The sequence below is a fragment of the Lolium rigidum genome, chromosome 5 (genome assembly GCF_022539505.1).
Source record: "Lolium rigidum isolate FL_2022 chromosome 5, APGP_CSIRO_Lrig_0.1, whole genome shotgun sequence".
NCBI lineage: Eukaryota > Viridiplantae > Streptophyta > Magnoliopsida > Poales > Poaceae > Lolium > Lolium rigidum.
In genome coordinates this window covers 53,925,970-53,941,519 of record NC_061512.1, presented here as the reverse complement: position 1 = coordinate 53,941,519, position 15,550 = coordinate 53,925,970, and the positions used below count along the sequence as shown (strand labels likewise).

The window sequence follows — 15,550 nt, the reverse complement described above, 5'->3', positions numbered from 1 at the left end:
TGATCCTCTATGTAATATAAGTTTGTCTAATTTATGGGAGGATTATGATGATTTAAAAGAAATAGATGATACCGTAAGCTCATTAGATGATTTGTCTATATGTGGTGATTTCTATTCACAACTATGTTATTGAGTTTACTCTAGATGCTTGCAAATATTATGAAAGAGGAAGAGATAAGAGCCATCTTTATGTATTCATGTTATTTAAAATGCAAGCTATCATTATTTGCATTGGCTACCATTTATTTGTTGTTATTTATTCATATATAAAATTTCAATACATGGGAAGTGGTGAGACTTAAAAGTTAATGGTTTCAAATCTTGTGGTGTGTTCCATATGCTTTCAAGTAACTTCTAATTTGAGCACACTTTTATGTCCTTGTTAAATAGTTTTACTTCTTATTACATATTAGTGAGTTTATAAGTTTTAATAAAACAAAAAAGTATGGAAGAGTAAATTAGAAGGATGAGAAATGAAGAAATTGGGATCGACCTTGAGCATGTGTTGTTCATGCCAATGGAACCATTGCAAAGTCTATATCATTAAAACTCTTTGTACAGTAAAATAAAATGAAAAAAGTGTTTCCTTTATTTATATATATGTTAGATTCTTGAATAAAATAGTTTCCAATGATTCATATAGTTCCGATCATGGTAGAAATTATCATATCATTTGTTTGGAGAACTAACAATTTTGTAGGCATTGAAGTATCATTGAGATGAAAATATTTCTTTGTTTGAGATGAGTAATATGATATGATGAGGAAAAAGTAGAGGACCAGAATTAGCAAGATCATAAGCTTGGGGATGACCACGTATCCCCATCTTCTTTCAAATATCTCAAGTAAATCATTACAAACTTATGTTCTAGTTTTGCCTTCATGATCCCTTTAAATATTTGTGGGGACCATGTTTTTATTTATCTTTGTTTGTATTTGGTTTTTATTATGCATGATTTTTGTAGCATGTTAGTTTAATTTTTATTTTACTCTCTATTTTTTAAATAAAGTATCAAGTTTTTACCCATTTGGATGTTTAAAGTTGCAAACATAATATGAAGTTGATGTGCACTTTTTAGAGCACGATTTTTGTGATTTTTTTGCTAACTCCTAAAATCTTGATAAGTTCACAGTAGCTGTAAATTTTCATCCTCTATATGCACGTAAATTTGCTAAACTTACTGATGTGTCTAAGTCGTGCTAAAAATTTAGTTTTGCTGCAGCAAAAATTCTGGACAGATTCTACCTTACTATGTTAGATTCATTCTTTTGAATGTAAAAATGATTTTTACTTGGAATTTTTGATATACTAGAATGAGTAGAATATTATGTGCTCTCTGGTTCATGAATATATAATTTTATTCTTGAGTGAAATAATAGAAAACATGATTTCTTTGTACCTCTAATGTCATCCAATGGAAAAGAATGGACATAAAAATATTGTGTTGAAGTTTTTTCACAAGGAATGGATAAATATCACACTAAGATGACTGAAGTATGATGAATATCATAAGCTTAGGGATTCCCATGACACCCCACTGGACTCATTCAAAAACTTCTGGTTTGAGCACCTCTAAACTATGTTTTTTTAGCAACATAGAATTCTTGCAAAAACTTGAAGCGTTCCTGTTTTATTTGTGTCCAGTTTTGTTTTTTAAAATGAAAGGACCATCATATTGAGTGTTTATAATTCATATGCATGAGATACTATACCAAACTCTCCATCTCTAAATGTTCAAAGTAAAATAAATTGCATGATTATAAAAGAAAAGAGGAATGCTTAAAAGCTGAAATTTATTTTGTGTATGGTATTTCTAGTTTCACATGCTCTATTGAGTGATGATTTGTCACGTACCTTATTGAGTGCTACTTCTTGATAGTATACATATATGTTTAATTTTAAGTATCATTGATTCATGATGAATGAATAGTCTATGGATATTATTGCATGCTTTTAGACCTCTTGCTAGCCAAAAGATTTGAATTTTTACACAAGCATAGACTTATTTCCAAGCTCAACTCAAATCCAATGGCTATCATACCTACCTATATATCACTTGATATTCCTAATATAATGTGTGTGTTTTCACTCCCACCTTTTCAAAATTCTCTTTTGTGTAATTTAAAACTCATAAGAAAGTAAGGTGTGGAAGGAAAATACCACTATGCATGTTGTGGGTTTGACTGATTATGAGTAATGAGCTAGACCGTAACCATGTTTACTAGGGTAGTCTTTCAACATTGCACAATCAGGGTATTGAACCCTGCGTTGATCATCATTTCTTTTGTTTTGTTGATGGCTATCTCTTGTGGAATGAATGGAGGTTATTTAAGAGTAAGTATGCATACATTGTTAGAGAAGAGCAATGAGCCGCTAACCAAAGCCATGCTTAATCATGGTGAAAGTTTCAGCAACGAGCATCCTCAATAGGAAGAGCGAAAAAAGTAAGAGAAAAAGAGTTATGAAAAAAGAGAGTGGAAAAGCAAAGAAAATAAAAAGAAAGAAAAAAAAGAGTATAAGAAAGAAGTAAGATAGTTAGAGAGGATGCTCCACGTATGTTGTTCATGTTGTCCCGGTATGGATGGCCTATAGTTGAGATACCCATCTCCTTTGGTCCTTTGTATAGGCGGCATGAAGGTACCCCATTGCGATACTTGGTTGAAACATGTATGCTGAAAAGTCTTGGTAACCCGAAGTTGCGAAACGAGAGGTGTAGTCCTTAGGATTCAAAAAATTGATTCATCACTTACTTATAAGAGGTCAAACTCATGACACATATATATCATCATACATGAGATACTTGGTACCCCACCCTTACTATTATTGTTGGCATGAATTGCATAGCTCAAAACTATGTTTTATGCTCTCTACTTTTTATTTTGTTGGAGGTTTAGAACATACATTCCCTTCTTACTTTCTTGTGTTTAAAAGTCAAACAAAATATTCCTGAAAAGAGAGGACAAAAAGTCTTCCAACAATTCTATAGGATTCTCCTAAGCATGCTTTATGATTCATATTACTCATCATTCATGCTTCTTACAATGCTATTTACTATTATGCATGCTTTGTAGAATGTAAGAATTATCACTTGATAAGTTCATATTACTTTTTTCATTCTTTACTGACTGAACCTTGTGATACTTTGCATGATTATTTAGAGCTATCTATAATAAACTCTAAATTCATGTTATTTTTATCACCTTTATGCTCGGGATGAGCATATGTTAAGCTTGGGGATGTTGATGCATGAAAAATGCATACATGAAATTTATCCTTTATCATATTGAATTCCTATATATTTACAACATATATGATGTTATTACCATGTTTTACAATATTTTAGGGGATTTTTTAAACAATCCCCTCTCCCCCGGTTCTAATTCGTTTGGCAAAAAACGCCTCTTTCTAGTGTTTTTGACATTACATGAGCTACGAGACTCTAAAAAGGGCAAGGTGAGGGGCCACGCTTCGAAATTTTTGAGACAAACAAGATAGGCTGAGGAGGGACAGGAGACCAACAGGCTGGGAAATATGCCTGGTGGCGCGACCTCCCCCTCTGGGCGTGCCACCTGTGCTCTTTCTCACCTTGATCGTCCGATTCGCTTCAATCTCGCACCCACCGACTTATTTTGACCTAAACACTATATATATACGACCCCATGGGGTTTCGTAGAGGCTACGGTGGCGGAGATCAAAAACACATAAACTGAGAGTCAGCAGGCTTCCGCCGGTGGAGATCGGAGGGGAGAAACGCTACCGGAATCGCCTCCGTTGGACTCCCCCCCCCCATCTGGTGAAGGCATCAACACCATCTTCATCATCTACAGCAACACCATCTCTATCTACCCATTGTAATCTCTTGGCTTGTGTGAGGTAATCTATCGTTTTCTCATGATGTATTGTACCTTTATGTCTTTGTTTGAGTACTGACTCGTTCATGGAAATTGTAAGATGCTTTGTGATGGTTGCATATAAGTATTTGTTATCTTCTATGATGATCTTTTGTACTGATATATGAGTGCACACATATGTCGGGGGATGCATAAGGTTGTCACCGTTGCATGTTGATAGGGAGAGGGACAGCGGGAGCTGACAGTAACCTTGTCCTAATTCTTAGATGCATGTTGTATTAATCATGATTAATCAAATAGGAGTTTCATTATGGGGACCTTTAAACTTACAGCGGTGGTTGGACTTCATGTCTTAATAATTCCCTTGTTTGCTCTTAACTGACCTTGGGATCAATCACTAGGGGTGTATTTGCGCATATCCATGGCTACACCTATCTATGGATCCTCTCTAGAAGTAACACTAAAAAGACTATAATAAGTTCCACTAATTGTGACAACCACACAAATGAAAATGCAATTTGCCTGAACACTTGCTCTCTTGAGTTACTCCATTTCACTCCACTTTATTGCATTTTACTTTATTGCACTTTACTTTTCTTGCACTAGTTTTACTTCTTGCATTTTAATTTCAGCACTTGTATAGTAGAAACCTCTACACACACTAGATCCTAGCTTTGCATAAAAGGTCATATAAGTGGGTTATGGAGCTTTAGAGATAGATAGTTTACCTTCAGCTCCTCGTAGGCTCGACACTCAAATACTTACCGTATTGTGCTGCGGTGACCCCCTGCAGTTGGGGGTTATCGGTAACCAAGAAAACTCGAAGGAAAACAAAGCCTTATATCCCCACTGAGCTTATTCACCTGAGTCCATCCGGTGTGTGATCTGAACTTGTTCTCGTTAACGCCCGCACACTAACTAAAGGAAAATTTGGTCTCATGACACGCTGACAAGAACTTTGTCCAACTTTTCCTATGTGGGATTCTCTTTTTGTTGGCCCAAGCAAATCGTCTTGCTGAGAGAGCAAATTCTCTTAAGCCAAACTTTCAGTGATTGCATTAAAGATAAAAGGCCATCACGCATTAAAATTATTACTACTCCATGTTTCTATAAGGAGTACTATTTTCCTCATGTTTGCGGATGATATTAAAGCCACACCAACTAACATGGGAAACAATTAATCATCATCACGTGAACTACCTGAGCCAAGAACGCGCCCTTCTGAGCATCTTAGCTTGAAACTACTACTAAAGATTATTGAAAGCTATCACAATTAGAATATATAAATGTGAAAACTGATCCAACGACAAACTTTTAACCCGTAAAGCTTGGGAATTAAAACCCACTAAAATGCCCTCGGATCTACCGAGAGGAGGAAGACAATACCAAACATAGTCTAGTCCACCTGATAATTTTTTTTCAGAAAAGGTGTTGAAAAGCTCTCTCTCCATGTTTCTATAAAAACACAGAAGTCTAACTTATGTCCTCTTATAGTTTCATGAACTATTAAATGCTTTGTCGCATCTTTAAAATTATCTCTATTCTAGAAACTACCCATCACTGTGAACCTTCTTTTTTATTTTAAGACGGCACTTTTCCTCCTAGCAACTGAAACCTCGGAAATTTTCCTCTTATGGATAGGCTTTTGTTTTGGTAAGTGAAAAGTAAGATCATTATGAACTTCTTGATCCTTGTTGCTCTTCTTCCTCTAGATCAACGCTTAGCTCTTTAGCTTCAGCAATGACCAAACTACTAAGTGTAGAAACTTCTTCTTTAACTTTTTCTTTGTTTCCTTGTAGCATAACTAAAGTTCTTTGAAGTCCAACATCTTTAATTGTAGTTACCGAGGATTTGAATTGACTAGGTGACATATCTAACAAAACCCTGAACCTCGACACACGAGCTATGACAACCTCATTGCAAATTGAAGATATCAAAAAAAATTGAGACGAAGTCACAAAAAAAAACCTGCATCCGACGATGAATCACGATTTTCCGTCATCATTTGAGCCTTCTCCGTATGACTCGTCATTCAGTTGAGCACGAATACGGTCGCTTGACCACAACCTCGCGACCGCTACACCACCGAATGTTCGAATGCCACCACATCAGCTTGAGATAAGCGGCTACCTAGAAACACTCATGTTAGGCATGGTGTGCTTGGAGAGGAGTTGCGGCGTGTCCTCCTTCCTAGAGTGCACGATAACGATAATGACGATGTGTTCAGTGGACCAGGCTGCGCCACTATGGCTCATGCCTGAAGCAACATAGTGAACCTAAAGGAGAAGAGATCATTGGCGGACTTGCCATCTACATGTGATCACGAGGCAAGACCGGCGACAAACTTGTCGCCAATGCCTACACATCACCGGTCTCCTGCCGCGTGTTGACAAGTGTGATAGGCGAAAGGGTTTTGGCCTTGATCAGCTTGACCGAGGAGTGTCCCCCGAAGCTGACTGTGACACGGCCTCCTGCCGAGCATCAGAAGACTCCGACAGAGTGGCCGTCAAGGATCATTTTCGATGAACAAGGAAAAACTGTCCGAGAGGGAACCGATAGAGCTGCTGGAGACCGGCATGCGTATGTTAGTGTTTTATGAGTAGGATGCTTACATTTGTATGCCAATGATGCTTATAGTTCGGGTTGTTTCTTTGATGATGTTGGGAGCATCATGGGGTTGGGGATTCTGGGCGGATGATGCTCAATTTGGGTTGGGTTTTTTTTTTTTGATGATGCTAGATTGTAGTCGGATGATGAGCTAGATTTGTATGCATGACATGATGTTTACGAGTTGCATAATACTTGATGTAGGGAGTGAAAGTCGAAGAGGGTGATGTTGAACTTGAATGTGTCAGCGGTACACAAAATCTGTTTGGTCCACTGGTTTAAGGGAAGACCATTTCGACTAATAATATGGTCATCAAGATGACGTGCAAGCCAAGCTACCGACAATGAGGTCGGCCTCCAAAGGTTGGTCAATTCATTGATGAAGATGAACCAACACAATTTTATATGTGGTTGGATACATATGCAGTCTCCTTGCTTGTCTTACCGAGAAGGTGAAGCTGACGATCTATAGACGAATTCCTTTGAGTTTCGGGTTCAAAACTATGATCGGTGCTCGTGGTATGTGCATCTTAGAAGGTTTTTTTGGGAGATTGTCTTGCAGGCCAGGTGGCATGAGTTTATATAGTTCCATGGCACCAACAAAATGGATGTTCTCATCTTCAAGTTAAGGATACTCATGAGTAGAAGTTTATATTTATTTTCGATAAAGCATGTTTTATTACTTAAAAGGTTTAAACATTACATCCGACACGTTGATGTTTATATAGTGAAGGTTGAACGTATTAACTAGTATGTAGTGTTATGTTCAGTCTAAGGGTGTAACATTAGTAGTATGTATTTTGTTGTGATGATGCCAATTTGTGGATTTTGTAGTGCGGCAATGTCACCATCTTTATAAGAGGTGTCCAAAACGCACTCATGCAAGCAACTGAACTCCAGCCCATGCATTGCGTTACCTACACCAAAAGGTCTAAAAACACCAATACACAGCCAAAACCATTCCCTCTTCCAGACGCGATACAGTGCAGACAAGCCAAATATGGGTGTATTCCTGTGAGGCCGACAAGCCTGTCTTAACCTCCTTCTTGCCTCACTTCTAGAAGATTGAAAGTGGAGTAAAAAAACCTAGAAGTAGAACCATTTGAGACTGAATATTCAATCCCCGTGTGAACGAGCAAGCCCTCAAAAATACTAGTTTGAGAGGAGTCAAGAACTAGAAATAGAAAGAAAGCTAAAATGCACATGATCCAAATAAGAGGCTGAAGTAGAGATCTTGAATTATCTGTACGAAATGCAAATTTCAACGAACAGAATGTTATTGAGATTTTATGATGGCCAACAAATGCAAATATCTGTTTGATAGATTTTATTATTGTAATATAGTATTTCCTAATTAGAACATCTGGTACTTTAATTATATGCAGTCCAATGTTTGACCGATGAGCTTGAGAGAACTTTCTTGTGCTTGAACAGAAAACATTTTTTTATTTCGGAAACATAGCACTCTCATTTTAGAATACGAGCACAAGGTACATGCTATGCACGTGGTGGTTGATGGCGACTGCAAATAAGATAAATATATACATCTACTATATTTTATAAATCAAATGAGTGGAAATTTGGTGCATATAGGCACCGGTGATCCCTTCTTAAAAAAACCCACATTTCTAACTATCAAAAAAATCTGACAAAAAAATCTGGATGTATAGCCAAAAAGTATTGCACACAATATCAGTTTGAAATAATGATATTTTGGGCCACACAAAAATGATAAAAGTGTAGAACTATATAGTGATTTCAAATCTTAAAAAAAACAGATTTTGTTTTGGTAGATCAGAATATATAAAACATTATGAATTGAGATTTTACACGTTTGTGGAATACATGCTTAGGTACTTTTAGAATTTTGTTTCATGATATTCTAAAATTGTAAAAATAATTTTCGATTTGTTAATTCGTAGTGAGCACTTGGGCTCGAGAGCTAAAATGGTCTTATCAACTAATGGTTCCGGCATCGACATAGGGTGGCCAAAAGATTATTTCAAAAGTTAATGATGCCATCAGAACTTCAATCTAGGCGATGAAACTGGTTGCAGCATCTAGCCAATTTTTAATTACCCAAAATTCCTCACATGAGCTGCAGCTTTCACAGAACTATTTTATAGATCGAAATGAATTTAACAATAAAATGTTAAGCCACAATGGTCTGACACTTCTTTTTTTTCGTCTCCTATCAGACCTGCTAGATTTTGAGATATGGTGATTAAGTGCTTGCTTCCTCCGTAACAAAAAGGTTAAGTGGTTGCTTCTTAACATCAATTTTTAGAGTTTCGCAAAAAAAAAAACATCAATTTTTAGAGGGATACAGTACATTAATTGATAGCTAGTTCCAGGAAAATAAAATGGTAATTTCTAAGCCGCTCAGCCTGGTGTGGCCCACCACCAATTAACATCTGATGGTAAAAGAAGAAAGGCCCGAGGCCCAGTGCGGTAACAGAAACAGTTAGCAGAAGAAAGAAAGGCCCAAGGCATCTCGCGGACGTTTGAACACTTTTTCAGGACAAGGAGGGTAGGACTAAACAAGGCACTTCTAGAATGTTGGAGATGCTCATCATCTATCAGGTTCATAGTGAGTTTGATCGTTTAGTCTGGTTTTTAGATCCACCTGAGGGTGTAAACATCCCTGTAACCTCTGAAGGTTGAATAAAGAAGGGGATTATGCTCAACAAAAAAAAATCTGCGATTTACTGTTTATGGCGAATCCAGTTGTTTTCAGCCGTTACATTTAGGATAGCAACGGCTGAAATTGATGCTTTAGGCCCAATTCAAAACTAGCACATTATATAGGGGTATAGATATAGATAAGAAAGATGAAATGCATATCTAATAGCCAGGGAAAAATCCCGCGCACACACAAATGGAGGGATAAAATCATAATTATTTACGTAGCAGGTTAAAAAACCACAACACAGAAAATGCACATCTGTGTGCGAAATGCAGAAATATGCTACTTTAAATATTAAGTCATTCATAGAACTGTTTTGCACGTTAAATATCAAACTTAAGAGTTGACAGTAAACTAGACATGCAGAAGTGCTGATGGAGTCGGACTACCAAAACATTGCTCTGAAATGTGCAGAGTAGAACAGCTGAACAAAAAAGATTAATCCCGCCACTCGACACAAGAAGTTATAAATGGTATCAAAACACATAAATAACACACAAATCATAAGTTTCATCCATCAGCAATATCAGGTTCTCCGGTCATCAGTTCCACACCAATAAGTTAGCTAATACTCCCACGGGTTCTACCTAATCACTGCACAAGTGGAAGAAACAATGTGAAGATCGAGTAGACAAGACAAAATCTATTGGCAAAATACTGCATAATGCTGTGAGGACAATAACTTCTATTCATTCCATTTAGCATTACCTTATTTTCCAACTTTTTTTCATCCAAACTCCTTGTACAAATGTATTAATCAATGCAATATTCAAATCCCAGTAAAGAAAAAGAAAAACATCCATGTGTACGTGTGCCTTGCACCTCTAGGCCAGGCAGATATGGAGATGGAAAAGCATCACTTAGCCATTTAATTGGTGTGAAGTCTATAGAACCCTATATAGGCATGCATAGTCTCTTGTCTACGAAGAGGTAATAGTACAAATTACTTTCGGATCACATAAAAATGGATGGTTCAAATTAGTCTGGGAAAACCTTAGATTTCTCAAAATGCAATATAAATGTCAGTTGAGTTTCATTTTTAAGATCTAGGAACTCATAATATTGTCGTCGTAGTATAGGTTACCTGTGCCATCATATTCTTGCACCAGTACATCCGAGTCACCTTGCCCTGCATAGATCCCAAAGAGTATTTTTAAGAAAGCCATTTAAATGCATGTAACAATAGAATACTTGTTTTCCTTAGCTGATTATAGATTTATAGAATCAGGACTGTTGTTTCTGTTGTAACCTACTGAAAACATGAGTCTAATCACAGCAAACAATATTTAAGAGGCAGAAGAATTTGCGACGTGTTAAAACTTATGCCGCCATACCTGCGAGTCCTCCTGTTTTTCGTGTCATTCAGACGCTTCACTTGGCTACAAATGTACTCAACGCTCTCACTGATAGTGGCCTTCCTCTTGCCCTTGAAATTCCAGAGCTCAGGTACAATGGTTCTATCCCTCAGCTTGCCGCTTTCATGAATTTCGGTCAAACAATTCACCACAGCCTTGCACACCTCTTCATCCCATGCAGCACATAGCTCTTGCAGCTTGTCATCACTGACATCAACAATCTCCTAATCACATGATCAAGTAGCAGCGTACGCTCAGAATCTATCATCTCCAACAACAGATAGAACAATCTATGATCTGTCAAGAACTTGGAGATGAAGACAAGATGGTGTAACTACCTTAGTGATACCTTCAACTGTGACAGTCTTGAAGGGATTCCACTCTGGGTTCATGATCTGCTCCTGCCAATAGTGGTACAACTCAGACGATTTTTTCTGTGCTTCATTGTGAGGCAGCTTCTTAAGGCATGCTCGCAGGAATGGCCTGTCGTCCAATTGCCCTATGTACTTTATCGCGATATTCCTTCCTCCAGTATTACTAATGTCAATAAACCCCTGGAGTACCAAGTTATAGTGTCAGCTTCTTTTATATATAATTTCATTGTGATGGGAATGTTTACTGTAGTCTGTATGTAATGACAACAGACAGCAACTGAACCTTGATCAGCATCGAGTGGATATCAGAAATTTCCCTTCTAGCACCCTCATGCTCAGTGCTTAAACCTTGATCAGGATTGTCCATACCGGAAAGATCTTCCATAAGCTCATGCTCATCAGCATTTTCATCTCCAGATTGCCGCTTCCGTTTCTGCATTGATCCTGTTTGTGCCTTCTATCAAGGTGGCAAAAGCAATGGTCAAGATTTAAGGTAAGCAGCTGACACGTGAATTTACAAAATAAATAGAAAATTCCTCTTTACAAACAAAAAATGCGGAGTTGGCTTAGAAATTTTGGGTGCATACAGATTCATCAGGGCATATGATGCATTGAAAACACAGAAAGGGAAATTTTGAACTTTGGTAAGTCTATAAGATAATCTAGTAATCTACTGATTCCATGCAACTTATCATTATAATAGTTTAGCAGTGAATGACTCATTGAAATACAAATATTCCAGGGGCACAACGGCACACTACTAAGATCAACTGTGCTAATACAATGAAGAACAGATTCAAAAGTCCATACTCCATACACACCAATTAGGATTCATTAAAGTATTAACTGCACACCACAATCTGAACAACGGTGGATTTGCAAATAGGTCAAACTTTAAAGTGAATTAAGTAAGCAGAACTGTTTTCCAAAGGCTCCAGCATCCATGCATCAAACTATTCACGTCATTACATTCGTTCAAAGCAGCAAAGATTAGTATTCGACATTGGTTTTACAATTGCTCCACAGAAACACTACTTACCCTTCCAGACTGGCTCTGCTGAAAACCACTTCCCTGCAGTAGATTGCTAGATTCATTTGCTTGGAGCTTTTCCTTCAGAGATTCAATCTCGGCTACCAGCTCTTCATTCTTTTTAGTGAGACCGTCCTTCTCAGCAGCCAGTTGGACAATCGCTGGTCAAAATACCAAAATGGATAGAACACAGTTAAGGCTATTCTGCCAGGCTTATATCTAGGCTTGACTGATAAAAAGAAAGTGTGTTAATTAGGACATCTCTATTAATTTGTGTAGCTTAGAAGAAGTGAAATCTTGCTTTTCAGATTATCTTATTTTGTTATGCCACCATAATTCATCTTCGGTGGCATGATCTTCTTAGGAACTAACAATTTTAAATTATGTCTCTGACATTCTTATGAAGTAATAAATAAAGATGACACATTTATGAACTAATCAGAAATTATTAGTGTGAAGGACACAAAACAGTACTTACCATTCTGTTCTTGCTGGAGCTTTACCTTTTCTTCGATGACACAATCAAGCGCATTTTTTATGCCAACACAGTCAATGTAGGCATACTTGTGGAACTCCAGCCTGGAGTGAACATCTGAAGTCAGCACATCAAGGGGTGATGGCAAACGACTTCCATCCCCAGTCTCAGCCATATAGACTGCGAAGTCAAGATAAAAAATATCAAAATATAAATCCATTTGGGTTTCTATCCATCAAATATAGTGGGAAACAGCTGCCCCACATTAGTAAAACAGGGATTCCTCAACATGACCAAAATCAGGATCAGGGGATGGAATTCAGAAGTCAGTATACAATCTTTACTGTCCCTTGAACTTAAGTTGCATTATTCCACTAAGGAAATTCAATGAGCACATACCGGTTCTGTTTTATTTTATATGCACTTAAAAAATTCCATTTATATGAGTTTATGTTGTGCCATAATAGCAACTCGTTGATACCAATGGATGATGATCTTGAGCATAAAAATTACCGATTGATTACCCTAAGGATACCAATGGATAATGATCTTGAGCATAAAAATTACAGATTGGTTACCCTAAGGATAAAATATTCTTGTGAGTGCTTTTATTTTTTGATTCATAAAAAGGAAATAGTTTCCTCGCCCCTTTTTTTGCATCATTGAAAGGTAAAAAGAAATTAAATATTGCTAGAGAATAACATGCTAGGAAATTAAATATTAATCAAGTGTAAAGTGAATGTACTCTCAAAATTAGTCATTCTGCATGTTGTCTCCAGCCTAAGAAATGCACTAAACTGATTTGAGAGATAGTGAACAACATGCTAAGAACACCCATATATGTCCTCTATTTTTAAATAGAGAGAGTAACAACTTATGCGAATTCAACGAAACAAAAACCCATCCAAGCTGGAAATTCAACATTATCTTCATTGCCCAAAACTATTATAGAAATATTATGAATGCCATCTGATAATCTAAAAGGAAGGACCGAAATCTGAAGACATGGCTACCTAGAACTTGCACATTTTACCTAGTAGGAGAACAGGGATAAGGATAACAGTGTGTGCTTCTTTATTTTACCTCTTCGAGATATAGAATGCTGACAAAAAAATAGCTAAGATATCAACCTATATCAAAGCAATGCCAGAGGAAAAAATAACCCGTACAAAAACAATAGAGATATATGTTACTAGGGCTACAAGCAAGGATGTGACCCTCAATGCAAATCCCAGGGGCAGAGCATTTCCATGGCATTCAGTTGTAAGTAAGACTACAATACAACAATCAGCACCAAGGCAATCACACACAGCAGCAAAAGTGGTGGGGAATGTGGGCATGGAGCTGGTAAGAGAAAGACCTCAGAAAACGGAGAACCAGCACCAACTTGTTGGCTGCAGCAGTGGCTCCAAAACAGATCTGCAAAATGGAAAACTCGGGTCAATGAAGGACTGAGCAAGATCACGCAAAGTATTGCAGAAAGCTGGATCGTAGTTGAAAAAAAAAGAGGTTCAGGAGTTCTATGGAGGGCATTCTCAAAAAAGTACTTTCCACATCCTTAGAAGAACAGAATCAAAATAATCTCTGTTCGTTCAAAGATTAAGACTTCCTTGTGCAGCGGAAAAGGAGCAAGGAGCGAAAAGGCAAGATTTTTTTTTGCTGGTAACAAGATGAACTCTTTCTAAAAGGGGAAAGGGAGCAAGAACCCTAAATCTGGGGTTTTCCTTTTAGAAGAACCATACCGAAGTCCGAGATTAGGAACAGATACTGCTTTCATAAGCACATAAGAAAACCCGAGATTCATCCTTTTGAAAAGGGAGAAAAAAATGCAATTCACAATGTCCCGAAATCCCGGGGGGGGGGGGGGGGAATGGAATCAAATCCGCAGCTAACCAGACAGATTCAAGTGTCTCGGTGAGGAAAATACTATGAATCGATTGCACACGGCAATAACTGAAACAGTAAAACATAGGGATTTCTTGTTTGTTTTCTGTGGAGAGATAGAGGAGAGCGTACCAAAGTGGGCTGGGAGAATATTGCCGTTGGGGGCCTCTACTGTACTGGAGCACTCGCGTAAAATGGGCGGGCTGACCCGTACCGAACGAGGAGAATGTGTTGTTGTTTCTGTCGCCCGAGTTCAGACCTATCTTATCTTAACTCCCCGCCTAATCTAGACATGATAATAAAATATGATACTCGTATAATAATAGGTTATTTTTTGTTTTACCTCTACTAACCAGATATCATAAACATGTTGTGAGAGATTGCGCTAAGAGATTATCTCTTAATTAAGACAAGACAAACATTTTTTTATTTTCTCTTTCCTTCACCTTCGCGTTTATCCTACGTGGCGCTGCTAAGATATCGTCATTATATATGCGCTGAGTTGTTGGTATTTATTCACAACAACAAGCGGGGTTCTAGAGTCAAACTGAAGTTGGTATGGTTGATCATTTTCCGGAGAATCTAATTTATACTCAAAGGTTGAAGAGAATCCATGTGGAAGCACGAGAAAAACGGTGCCATCCTCGTGGGGCGACACCTACACCAGCCGCCCCTCCGCTCTTCCCTTTGTCCCGTCTTCGCCGGAGCCGCCTCCGGCCAAGCCTGGGCGGGCTTCGATGACACGGGTGGTGGGGCGCTACCCCTAGGTCGTCTTCTCTCCCTCCATGTCCATGACGCTCATGTCAATTGAAGGAGGATCGCGGGCTCTATCGGGATCTGCGGGGGTGGTTACCATGGGTTGTGGAAAAAAGGCGTTCCCCATCAACAACGACTTCTCGACATTCCAGCGACACTATGACGAGCTTCTCTTTTGGGCACGGCGACGTGGCATTCGGTGAGGCAGTCTCGACGACGGCGAAGCGTCCTTGTGGTGACACAGCATACCACTGCATGGTGTAGTACGCACGTCGTTGACATAACACAAGTGAAACACCATTCCACTCATATTACATCCCTCAGAGTGGTACAACAGAAACATATGCGAGTCCAAGGTATGTCTACAGAAGTACACACGAACTGTTTACATAAGATCAACACAGCCTCCTACTTTACAGTGAGGTAAAACTTCAAATAAAGCTCGAGAAGAATGACTCCTAGTCTATCTTATTGCTATCACTATTTCTAGAGATACTAGGCTTGCTATAAAATCCGGGCTACTTAGGTGCTA

General features: G+C 38.1%; 1 protein-coding gene across 2 annotated transcripts; it reads right to left on the bottom strand.

Annotated features, from left to right (window-relative positions):
* Positions 1-9,414: 9,414 nt before the first annotated feature.
* Positions 9,415-14,458, bottom strand: LOC124654951 (factor of DNA methylation 4-like). Of its 2 annotated transcripts, none has more exons than XM_047193923.1 (9): positions 14,395-14,458; positions 13,739-13,797; positions 12,382-12,558; positions 11,913-12,064; positions 11,157-11,327; positions 10,838-11,053; positions 10,479-10,723; positions 10,229-10,273; positions 9,415-9,738 (listed from the first exon to the last, which is right to left on the bottom strand). In XM_047193923.1, the coding sequence occupies exons 3-8, from the start codon at positions 12,551-12,553 to the stop codon at positions 10,264-10,266; spliced, it is 966 nt and encodes a 321-aa protein (XP_047049879.1). In that variant the 5' UTR covers positions 12,554-12,558; positions 13,739-13,797; positions 14,395-14,458; the 3' UTR covers positions 9,415-9,738; positions 10,229-10,263. The 2 variants fall into 2 exon arrangements, with proteins under 2 accessions (XP_047049879.1, XP_047049880.1); XM_047193924.1 differs by lacking the exon at positions 14,395-14,458 and adding an exon at positions 14,272-14,297.
* Positions 14,459-15,550: the final 1,092 nt, after the last annotated feature.

Excerpts from the sequence above, each read along its gene's own strand:
- LOC124654951 (XM_047193923.1), bottom strand. The coding sequence starts at position 12,553 with ATGGCTGAGACTGGGGATGGAAGTCGTTTGCCATCACCCCTTGATGTG. Across the intron at positions 12,065-12,381 it reads GCTCCAGCAAGAACAGAATG|CGATTGTCCAACTGGCTGCT; the intron begins GTAAGTACTGTT and ends TATTTTGACCAG. Across the intron at positions 11,054-11,156 it reads TCCACTCGATGCTGATCAAG|GGGTTTATTGACATTAGTAA; the intron begins GTTCAGTTGCTG and ends TTGGTACTCCAG.